Source organism: Ammospiza nelsoni, chromosome 1 (genome assembly GCF_027579445.1).
Source record: "Ammospiza nelsoni isolate bAmmNel1 chromosome 1, bAmmNel1.pri, whole genome shotgun sequence".
NCBI lineage: Eukaryota > Metazoa > Chordata > Aves > Passeriformes > Passerellidae > Ammospiza > Ammospiza nelsoni.
In genome coordinates this window covers 82865211-82877219 of record NC_080633.1, presented here as the reverse complement: position 1 = coordinate 82877219, position 12009 = coordinate 82865211, and the positions used below count along the sequence as shown (strand labels likewise).

General features: G+C 40.9%; 1 protein-coding gene across 1 annotated transcript in view; it reads left to right on the top strand.

Annotated features, from left to right (window-relative positions):
* Window positions 1–6489, top strand: part of ADCY2 (adenylate cyclase 2) — a 205765-nt gene extending 199276 nt beyond the window's left edge. The window contains exons 24-25 of the mRNA XM_059477068.1: window positions 3011–3135; window positions 3663–6489. Of these exons, the coding sequence (XP_059333051.1) occupies window positions 3011–3135; window positions 3663–3815 (278 nt within the window). The 3' untranslated portion in view covers window positions 3816–6489. The remainder of the gene's footprint in view (window positions 1–3010; window positions 3136–3662) is intronic.
* The last annotated feature ends 5520 nt before the right edge of the window (window positions 6490–12009 follow it).

Genomic DNA, 12009 nt, shown 5'->3' with positions numbered 1-12009 from the left:
ACTTCCCAACACCTGATGATGAAAGCCTCTGATATCCATACTAATTATAGCCACAGAAACATTTTAACTACTTCTGACCTAGTCCCCACTGTAAGGATTTCTACCCAAACTGCCCTTTGTAAAAGCATCCCTCAGCCAGCATCGAAGTCTGAAATTTTTGCAACTCATTAGAGGTCTCATCTTTCATAATCTTCTGTGAGTGCCTGAAATGCGAGTGTGACTTAGGAAGTACACATTGCTCTGATCTTGTCAGATAAGGAAGAGGAGGATCTAGATGACATTTTAGGCATTCCTCCCCTTCTGCAAGTTGAGACGCTTGATTTATGAGACAAGGCTCAGATATGGTTTTGCAGCAAGTTTTGCACATGTATTACTTTCTTTCAGAACAGAGGCTGGTGTGTTATTTTCCATATAACTTCATAGTTGGAACATTTGTCTGTTTTGTAGGTGACTTAATTTGGTTCCTGATTTTGGGTGAGGCTGGGCCGTGAGCCCAGGCTGTAGGACACTTCAGAATGAGGTATTCTCTGTCATTCCTGCTGAACAGTGTTGCATTTCATAGAATGATTAAATATTGCTTTGGATATGAGAGAAAGAGATAGATAATATCACCCTCTGTTAGAGCATCCCCCTGTAGTGAGAGTACTACTCTTCCAGCCATGTCCCAAAAACATTCATGTGTGTCATGCAAAAAAGATGAAACACCAGCAGGAATGACATAGAGCAGCATATCCCACAATGCTTGGGTGGCCAGAACACATCCCTAAGATATACTGGTAGAAGTTTCCTCAAAGGAGGGGGCATCTGAAGGTGACTCCTGAGCCCCTGAGGTATTTCTCAAGTGATCAACAGCAGTGGTTCAGGAAGGAGGTAAAAAATAAAAGTCCCTTCCTGCTCATTGTATTTTGTAGCAAAATCCTACTGCACTGCCCCAGCTTCTGGACCATGGCTACACACATCTCTTCAATATTCCCTGCTAACCAGATTGGGCTACCCAGCAGATGGCTTTTGTGGATTCCAGTCTTAGTTCCCTAGTGTTTTCTACAAGTTGTATGTCATGAAGTAGAGAAAACCCATCCATGACAAAGTTGTTAATGCAAAGTGGTGCAATGCCCAAGTCTCTTTGTGCATTGAACCCTGAGCACTTAGAAAAATATATATCTATTATGTTTAATAATTCACATGTTCTGTGGGGTTGGTGGTTGGAGACAGGGACAACACACACACCTCCAAGCTCCATATGACAAACAGCCTCTTCTGTTGTTGAGAGCCTCCTTATATATAGGGAGTTCAAGACTCCCAGATTTAGACAGCTCACTGGTCTGATCCTCCCACAGCCCAGCTCCTGACCAGTGAGATGTCCACAGCCCAGGATGGAATGTGATAGATGAAGTTCCCTATCTATCAACCCAGGGCCCGGTTTGCAGAACCGAGCTGGGTTTCTTATTTATCAGTACAAGCCAGCTTGTACAGTAACATATATCAGGTTCCATTTGTTATCTTGTAGTGTTTGCATCTTTTCCCAATTTAACTTCTGCAGTCACATTTTCCAGGATTTCCAAGTGGGCTGATAGTGTTGTTGCTAGCCTGTGCTGCCATGTTACATACCAGATGAGCCAGCTCTGAGATCCAGCTCCATCCTACAATCGCACTTTCATTTGACTGCGCAGATATATCCCTAATGATGGTTTCTGTCAAGGAGCTAACAGAAATCGGTTAAGATCCATTGAGATAATTTTATAAATCCAAATTACTCACTTGTTCAGGGTTTATTTCTCACTAGGCCTAACTTGTCTTTCCTGCTCATCAGTATGTACAGTTACAATTATAGTACCTTTGATGCTGGTTATCAATAGTACTTTGGATTTTACCTCCTGGTTGCTTTCCCTCCTAGCAAAGTAAAACTCATTTACTTTACAGACATAATATAGGTTACAAACTGACTGCAAGATAAAAAATGCCCAGAGTCTAACAAGGGACTATAGCTTCTGTTCTACATCATACTTAATCAAAGTATTTGAATACATATATTTATATTGCAGATCTTTAGGACAATTCTGTGGTCAATCCAGCCTTCAGAACAAGGCCTCAAATCCTTTCAGCTCATTCTCTTTAGTTTATTCTACATTTAAGAAGCAAAGAATACTATAAAAGCAACTTGATTGGGCCTTTAACTATTGCAGAGGAGAGGCCCTTTTCATTACAAGTAGAAATTTAAAGAAATGCTTGTATATCTGTTTTCTCAGAAGCTGCTGCTCACCCACAGTGTGGTTCCATGCTACATAATAAAGGCAGGTTATTATAAGGGTGCCAGTGGCTGAATATAGCAAGTTACTCAGGATGGGAGGGAGCTGTAAAACTAAAATTAGATGAACTGACATTTGACATTTCTATAACTAACATTCTCCTGCCATAAATGGTTAATAAAACCATGATGTTTGCTGCCATACTCACTATTCAGTGAGGGGCAAATGCTGCGTTCATTGACTTGCTATATGCCAGATGCACTTTGTGTCCTTGTTGGGTGGATCTTCACAGAATCGCAGAATCAGTTAAGTTTGAAAAGACCTCTAAGATCATCAAGTCTGACCTATGACTGAACATACCCATGTCAACTAGACCATGGCACCAAATGCCACATCCAGTCTTTTCTTTAACACCGCTGGGGACAATAACTCCACCACCTTCCTGGGCAGCCCATTCCAAAGTCTAGTCACACTTGAATGTGAAGCAATTCCTCCTAATGATCACCTAAATCTCCCCTGGCACAGCTTGAGACTGTCATCTTACACTGTCATTGGTTGCCTGGGAGAAGAGACCAACCCCCACCTACCTACAGCCTCTTCTCAGAGAGCTGTAGGGAGCAATAAGGTTTCCCTGAGCCTCCTTTTCTCAAGGCTAAGTGACCCCAGCTCCCTCACAGGCTCCTCATACGACTTGTGATACAGGGCCTTCATCGGCTTTGTTGCCTTTCTCTTCATTGCTAACGTTAAGTTCTGATGCTTTCCAGGTATAAACCATGGACCTGTAATAGCTGGAGTAATTGGAGCTCAAAAACCACAATATGATATATGGGGCAATACAGTAAATGTGGCCAGCAGGATGGACAGCACTGGTGTCTTAGATAAAATACAGGTAAGCCTTGATTTTGTGCTAGTGGGCTTTTACCTAAAATGGGAGAATGGGCTAAAGTTTGGTTCACAGACAGTTATGTAAGAAACTGGCAACAGCAGCTCTGACAAGTGATGCTAACCATTTCCTTACCATCACTTCATGTACATGTCCTTAGCAGTTGTAGAATGATGTGGAAGCTTGGGTCTACTCAAGTGAAAATAAGGTCTTGAAGATGAGGAGAGTGCTATGTGAGAAAGAATATTATCCCTAGTTCCATTTATCTATCTACAAGCTCTCTGCTGGCAACCCTGGATACAGATGTGGTTACACCAAATTTGATTCTTGATGTAAATGATTAGAGTGGGCATCCAGCAACAGACTGCTTGAATGCTTAGGTGTTAAAACTTCACCTGAGACCCCTAAAGGCCTTACGAGAATCACAGCAAACCCCTTAAAAATGAAGAGAACCTTATGTTATCTTCACACTCTGGAAGAAGGTTCTGTTCTGCTTTGTTGTCAACACTGGCTGTATTACTGTATTGTTGCAGGTTACAGAGGAGACAAACAACGTCCTGCAAACACTGGGGTACATGAGCACCTGCAGAGGAATAATAAATGTAAAAGGAAAAGGAGAATTGAAGACATACTTTGTACATACAGAAATGACAAGATCCCTTTCACAAGGGAATGTGGCATCTTGAAGATGCTTGTATGTGTCATCAATACCATATTTTCAGGAAAGTATCACGCACTTTTTAACTACATTTTGGCCCTTAACATGCGTGCTATTTTCTGGTATGTGGCACTTATTTTAATATGGCTGCAGAATAGTCCCATGAGCCATCATTTTGCACCTTGATATTTCTATGTTCAAGGACAGTTGTGATGTACGCTATAGGACTGGAAGATTGTACTGCTACTTGCACTGTTATTCAAAGACAAGAAAAGAGAGAATAGGAATCAAAAGGAGGTAATGCATCCTGAAAGGACTAAAGAGAAGTGTTAGTGACAAATGCGGGGAAAAAAGGCAATAAAGCTAGGGGTGCATACTATTTTCTGATGCATGGTGTTTTCTGGAAAATACAGTCGCTCCCCAATAGCATCCACTAATCTGGTATTAAAGTATACAGTATTGTAAATAGGTTTACTCTGTCCACACATGATTTGGATGTGATCACCAGTTGCATCTCATAGCCAGGGACACGTTGGGTGGTTTGCTGGCATTCTTTCTGAAGAGAGAACTAAAAATGCTGGAATAGTTTTGTACAAACGTGTCAAATGTTTTGAAGCTATTGTCTTTTGTAAAGTTAATTCATTAAAAGTTTATATGTACTTTGTCTTACTGTTGCTGTCTCTTAGTTTTGCTTCCTTCCTTGGCTTCTGTCACTCTAAAACTGCGTGTTTTCTGCTGCTGCCACTGCTTTTTATTCAGTAGTTAGATGTTGAGGCAGGCTATGGCCAGCTATCTCAACAGCCTTGGTCAATAATATGTGCTAGACTTGCTATTGCCTTTCAGAAACTACTGTCTTCAGTCATTGGTGGCATCCCAGGCACTTTGCAGTCACTGCCTAGGTGATACAGAAGACTGACTTCAAATCCACAAACACAAAGTGGGGGATACTGAAGACAGTAGCAGTGCTGCTACTTAACACCTGGCCCGCAGTGCTTAAACAGTAACAAGGAGAAGCTGTTCAAGAGAAGAAAAAGTTCTGTTTTGAACTTTGACAACCTTTTTTGCCCTTGCATGCCTTTCATTTAACCTTCACAATACAGGATTTTGTGGGATATTTAAAGTAATAATCTTATTTATCATTTAAGTTAATAATTTTATTTATACTCACTAGGACATGAGTATGAGTAAAATGCTATTTTGTGGATATCGGAGATTATTTTAAATCCCTTTGAATTAAAAAGTATCACATTTGCAGAGTTTTATAGATGAGCCCGGGGAAAGACAGTAAAAGTAGGTAATTTTATTATCTATGCTCCTTTGAAGCACAGACAGTAACAATTAAGTTTTGCATTGTTGTAATCAGTTATTTTAGTCGTAGCATCCTAACAAGAAAGTAATATTATTTACAAAATACCATATAATTACAAGATTTTTTTCTGAGTGATACCATATGAATATGGAAGTCAGCTTATGCACTGTTACCTCTTAGCATGTTATTGAAATCCGAAAAGTATTCGGACTGCCCATTCATGAAACATACATATACATTTGTATATCGATGGTATCCTTTCTAAGTTCTCAAAATTGTGGGTCACAAATACAAGGCATCAGTCCAGTCTGACTGAATGTGGCACAGTTTACTCACAGCAGCCATCTGCCCACTAGTGAATTGGAATGACAGTAGATTTCAAAGTGCCTAATTTGCTGTAAAACAGACAATTTGAATTTTGATCCCCTTAAGTAAGTCTAAAAGCAAAATGTAAGTTATTTCAGTTATGTTTGACAAAACACACCTAATTTCTCCTCCAGTCTTGGAGACTTTTAAACGGTAATTTTCAAGACAGGTGCTCAGTCTACTAAAATCTCATGAAAAATATTTTTGTTGTATTTATGATTTCTTCCTTGTAATTAATAAGTTAAGATAAATGTTTTCCAGTGGAATGAAAGACTTTCCAAATAGCTCACATGGCCGCAAACCCAGTGTCCCAGTCATTGGCTAGCTGTCAGTTAGCTATGTCACATAAGACTTCTCCTAAATCCCTCCTCACCACTTACTATAAATTTGTCCTATGAACATTGAAATAAATTATTGATCTCCTTCTTAGACTTTGAATGTACTCTGGGCCTTTAAATCACTGTGGTATTACCACAAGTCAACGCAATAATTTCCTACTGTGGATGAAAACCCTTATGTCAAGTTGATTCTATTATATTGTCATATATATGTGCAGCTTTCAGGTATAACCTGTGCATTCAGGATTTTGCTTTCATTTGTATTCTTGCTCATCATTAACAAATCTTGTACCTAACTCCATAGCCTTGTTACTGTGATTTTTATAAAAGTTAAACAATATTATTTCTGTAAGCTATGAAATGTTAAAACATCTGAATGTTGGGGAGCTGACTAGTCCAATGAAGTATAAAGAAAGGTGTGTTTGTTCCCTCCAAGAGCATGTTGAAAATGCCCATGTTCAAAGCATTCATATTTCACTGGTGTTCTTCTCTCATTTTGTAATTGCATTTAGATTCTTGCAGCCAAATCCTGCTAAAGAACAAGAAAGTGGGCAAAAGATACACATATCTTTACCCAGACAAAGAAAAATGCATACCATCCTCTCTAGCCTTCAGTTGCTGAGTATTACTATCTTTCTAGTGCTGAGAAGCTATTTGTATTTAATAAATACCTCTTGTCTTCCAATGCATTTTACATCTACTGTTTATATTGACTTATTTTTCTGCTGTCTAGTTACACTTAAGAAAAGAATTTTATTTCCTCCACCTGCAGCAATTTCAGCCTCAGTAACTGGATATAACACTACTCATGTATCAGCCCATAACCTGAAAAACTTTATGATAATGATGTAAATCAGTATTTGACATTCCACATATTCCACATCACAGTAAAAGTCAAGTTGTGCAACTTTCATGTTGCAGAATTCACAGCTCCTTAGTGAACCGCAGAGTGGGACTTCCAAAAGTACAATGCAAATGCATTTCACACTGTGAGCCAGCAGCCAGAAGATCAATGTAAGAGTGATTCACTGTGGTCTGGGAAAAAGAGAATCAAACAGGAACACCTGGTAAGCCTGCTGGAATTCTTTTTCAAAGTCAGCGCTCTGCTCCAATTCATGGAGGGCTACCAAAGGACAGGAAGAAAGATTAGACTTGCAGATATTTTTCTAAACTACGGAAATAGTTTGTGTTACCTGTAAATTATTGCTATGTAGCTGCTGTTTCTAAAGAGAGACATTAGTGCTATATGAATAGACATTTATGCCATATGAAAAGTATTTTTCATTTTCTTATATTCGTATATGCTTCCTCCATTTTGTAAAATATCTACAAATCCTCCCTTTTCCCACTGAGACACAGGTAGTTCAGTCTGCTTGTCTCTAAAGTGATGTGAGGGAAGAGCTGTTGCAAGTGTGTTTTGTTTTAGAACCTCATACTGGGAGAAATAATAAAGTGTGTTTTCAAGAAGCTTTATATAGCAGAAGATGTACTGTTAAAAGATATTATTATCTTGTACTTTAATACATAGTTTTCCTTCTTGTTGTGATTATATATGAATATACACTAATTTTTAATTTTCAGATAGCAGATTCTAGGTGTAGTTAGTACCCTTCAAGACTTTTTACAGGTGAACCCCAAACAATTTTAAGTCTAGGGATTTTTTGTTTTATTCTTCATTTTTTGTCTAAATTAGCAGAGTGATTCTGAAAAAATGTAGAATGAGATGTATATGCCTTAAATAAAATATGGAACTAAGAGATAATTTTTGTTCTTTGAAGTAATTCAGATTTGTGTGGCTTTGTCAAAAGTGGTATATAAATCAATTATAACTAGTTCAACCTAAAGCTTGCTACATATTAATTTTAAGCATTTTCAGATTTAGAAGCAGGAATTATTCAGGTCAATGCAATTTTTGACATGTCAAAATGCAAGACAAGGGCATTTTATTAATGTTCACAGCTATAAAGATATGAACCCTTTTATGTTATAGGATGCCCTGTTTAAAACAAAGATTGTGCCAAGAATTGTTATAAATCTTTTGGATGGAGAATTTTTTCAAATCTATTTGTAGCCATTGAGATACTCTTCATGAAAATCTCAGTTTTGACAGGAAAAAATGCATGTGAAGTATTTCTAAAGGTTGATATTCCTGGGCTAGAATTTTTCATGTTTGATTCAGCTAGAATTTTTCATGTTTGATTCCAAAAAAGCGTTACAAATAGTAATTTTTATGAAAATTATGTCACCTCATGTATAAAAATATATACTACTTTACTTACCAAGAGAGTTATTGAACAGAATATTGATCTGAATTACAGCATGTATCAGCCAGCTATATTGGCTTGTGTGGCAAGGTTTTGGTAGCAAAGAGAAGAGAACAGGGCTACAGGGGTGGTCTCCGTGAGAAGCTGCCAGAAACTTCCCCCATGTCCAACAGACCCAATGCCAGACAACTCCAAGACTAACCCACCACTGGCCAAATTGAGCCCATCAACAACAGCTCTGGAATAACACATTTAAGAAGAGATAAAAAATGCAGCAGAATCAGCAGCTGAAGACAGGAAGCATCTCTGGAAATACAGGGGCAGCAAGGAAGGAGATGTTCCTGGCTATGGAGCAGAGATTCCCCTGCAGCCTGTGGTGCAAAGCATCACCAAGCAGCTGTGTCCCTGCAGCCCTTGGAGATCCATGGTGGAGCAGAGATCCACCTGCTGCCCACAGACAATCCCACACTGGACCAGGTGGATGCCCCAAAGAGGCTGTGACCCTGTGGGAAAGCTGTGCTGGAAGAGGCTCCTGACAGGACCTGTGAGCCCTTGGAGAGAGGAGCCAGTGCTATAGCAGGTTTGCTGACAGGGCCTGTGACCCCATGGGGACCCCTCACTGGAGCAGCCTGTTCCAGAAGCACTGCACCCCAAGAAAGGGACCCATGCTGAAGCATTCATGACTACAGACTACAGACTGTGAGGAGGATTCATATGGGAGTTGTTCTTGGAGAACTGTCTCCTGTGGGATGGATGCAATGCTCCTGAAGAGCCTTCCCATTTGAGGTGGGCATTCAGTCAGTAATTAGGATCCAGAAGAAACAAGCACTTCTGTGAAACAACTGGCTTGACTCAAAGCTATGGTAGTAGAAAGGGGACAAGTTCTGAGCTATTTTTGTTTCAGCCTCTTTCAAGGGCCATTGAATGGAACATATTTGGCAAAGACTGTCTCCCCTTCATGGCTCAGCTGAAGGTCAGGGCCATATGGCAAACTGATACATGTGGAGGTCAAAGAGCTAGGACAGGAGAGGACTTGCTAAGCCTTAATTTGACAGCAGGATGTCATCTCAGCTCTAATGACAAAAGGCTAAAACAAGTACCTCAGTTTGTAGTAAGAAAACAGCTACTGTTTTTCTGTGTATCAATGCCCTGTCCAGTTATATGTCACCTGTCCTCTTGTGTCCATCCTGTCTCCCTTCCCCATTGTCTCTTTTGTGTCTCCTTTCCCTGTCTCCATTATTATTTGCTTCATATTCCTTTTAGGAATTTTTTTCTGCAAAACAGTTGGACATTTCAGAACAGTGACCCTGCCTTTGAGACACACTATGGCTATAAAAGTACATACCAATATGTTCAAAACTCAGACACCTTAGCAGTGGAACCTGGGGGGGTATTACTACTCTCCAAAAGGGCAGCAATTGAACTTCTCATCCAAGACACCAAATTTAAAGCAACTTTTAACACTTGGGTCTCTTAGTTCAGCTGTATTTGAATACATAGTTTTAACCATATAGACTAAAATTGCTCCATTGTTTACATGTTCATATTGAAGTTATTAAGGAAACACACTGACCTTCCATGCTATTTTATAACATGAACATACACTTAACACTAGCATATTAATAAAGTCTAGTGGCAACTGGGACAAACCTCCCTGGGCATTCACATCCTGCTTTTGGGGAGTCTGCAAAAGGTGACCAGGAAGAAAAGCCTTTGTAAGTTTCAAATTATTTTAAAAGGATTTATACCTTCACTGGGAAGGAAAAATTAAGTAAAAAGCAATTTTAAAATTATTTTGAATGGGGGGAGTGGTGGTATGGCAAATCTTAGCAGTATTTTTGACAATTTGTATTGCATCCAGATCCTGTAATTCAATTTAATTCCATCAATTCAATGTTAATAAAATGGAGCTACATGAGAACGGTGGAAAGAAAACTGGAGAGAAATATTTCATATCTGACTTCAGAGCTCTTGCCTAGCTTAGTTGGTATCTCTGGTGAACAGTTTCTTGTGGCTCTATTTATAGCTGCAGTTTCAGCTGAGTTGCTTTTTATAAATGGGCTTGCTATCTCTCTGTGCTCGGACTAAACTACAGAAAAGCACTTGCACAGTGGCAAGCAGGTCTGTGCTTAGGAAGCTGATGCAAGGCAGCTGTTGGATTTTCAATTCCACTGCTCGCTTACACTGTGCTAATTTGGCCCATGCTACAGAAAGAACAGGATCTTAATTGTAGAGGGACATTATTAGATAAGCAGATGGAAATTGTCACTAATGATTAAAAAAAACCACCACACCAGTCTGCAGATTATAAAGCCTCCATGCTACACTTGCAAAGAAGCTGGAGTCTGTGTAATTCAGTAGATTTATAGAGGGAGAGTGGCAGCTACACAGGGACAATACTTTTGTAGGCCTGAATTATTGCCTGGCTCCAAGATGCCTGAAACAATCACTTGTGAAGATTTCTAGTACTCTGAAAGTTGGGGGATTTAAAATAAATTTTGGATGTTTGGTAAAATTCAAGATGCCTGGGAGAGTGCTATGGTGAAAGTGCTTACCAAAAGCTACTGGTAGCATTAATAACAGTAATGCTGTGCCTATGGGACTGTAGCTCTACACCTGTGGTTACAGACAACAAAGGTAAACTAAACCAAGCCACTCAGAGATCCCTAAGAACCACAGAAGAAGCAGCATGGGCATAGTGACATATATGTATTAAACCAGGATAACCATGGGGTGAACATTAAAACTAGGAGCCAGGTGCTACTAGGGCAGAGCAGTTTTACAATCAGTCTGAGATTTATACTCAGAAGACCTATTTTCAGTGTTCCCAACACAAGTAAGTATATGAGAGAATTTTTGAATTGCATTGCCTGAAATGGCTGAGCATTCTATGCTGGATTCTGCACATGGGATGGGTCAACTCTGGATGTATGTACAACTCAAGGAATGAGATGCTGGAAAGCAGTGCCATGGAAAGGGACCTGAGGGGTCCTGGTGGATGTTAAGGTGAACATGAGTCAGCAGGGCCCTGGCAGCCAGGAGAGCCAACCCTGTCCTGGGGTGCATCAGGCACAGCATCACAGCCAGGCAAGGGAGGGAATTGTCCTGCTCTGCTCTGAGCTGGGGCGGCCTCATCTCAAGTGCTGGGGGCAGGTTTGGGTGCCACAATTTCAGAAGGACATAAAGCTGTTACAGAGCATCCAAAGGATGGCAACAAAGACAGTGAAGGGTCTGGAGGGGAAGTCATATGAGGAGCATCTGAGGTCACTCGGTCTGCTCAGCCTGGAGGAGACTGAAGGGAGATATCACTGCAGTTACAGCTTCCTTATGAGGGGGAGAGGAGGGACAGGCAGTGATCTCTTCTCTGTGGTGACCAGCGACAGCACCTAAGGGAAGGGCCTAAAGCTGAGTCTGTGGAGGTTTAGGCTGGATATTATACAAAGGTTCTTCACCCAGAGGGTGTTTGGGCACTGGCACAGGCTCCCCAGGGCAGTGGTCACAGCATCAAGCCTGACAGAGCCCAAGAAGCGTGTAAAAGCCTGTGCCCGAGTAGGTGAGCTACTATCCCAAGGGAGAAGTCCAAGGTCCTCATGACACTAGCTCCTTATTTTGGCGGGAATTCCATGCTGTGGTGTGGTTTTATTCAACTTGCCCACCAGGAGGGGGATTTGGGGCCTAGTGCAAGCTGTCACAGCAAAAAAAGACACTACCCTTCGGCTACGCTTTGCTTTAACATTCATCCCCAGCTTCCAAGGACACAAAGGACCAGGGAGCTGGAGTCGCTGCATAAGACTGAGACCAAAACTCCGCTATCGGGTGTCCAGAAACCCACACTTCATGTCTGACAGAGCCCCGCGGGAGTCCCCGAGCCCCGGGGCGGTTCCGGCCGTGCTGCCCGGGCCGGGCGGTGCCCAGGGCGCTGCCGGGTAACGGCGGCGGGGCAGC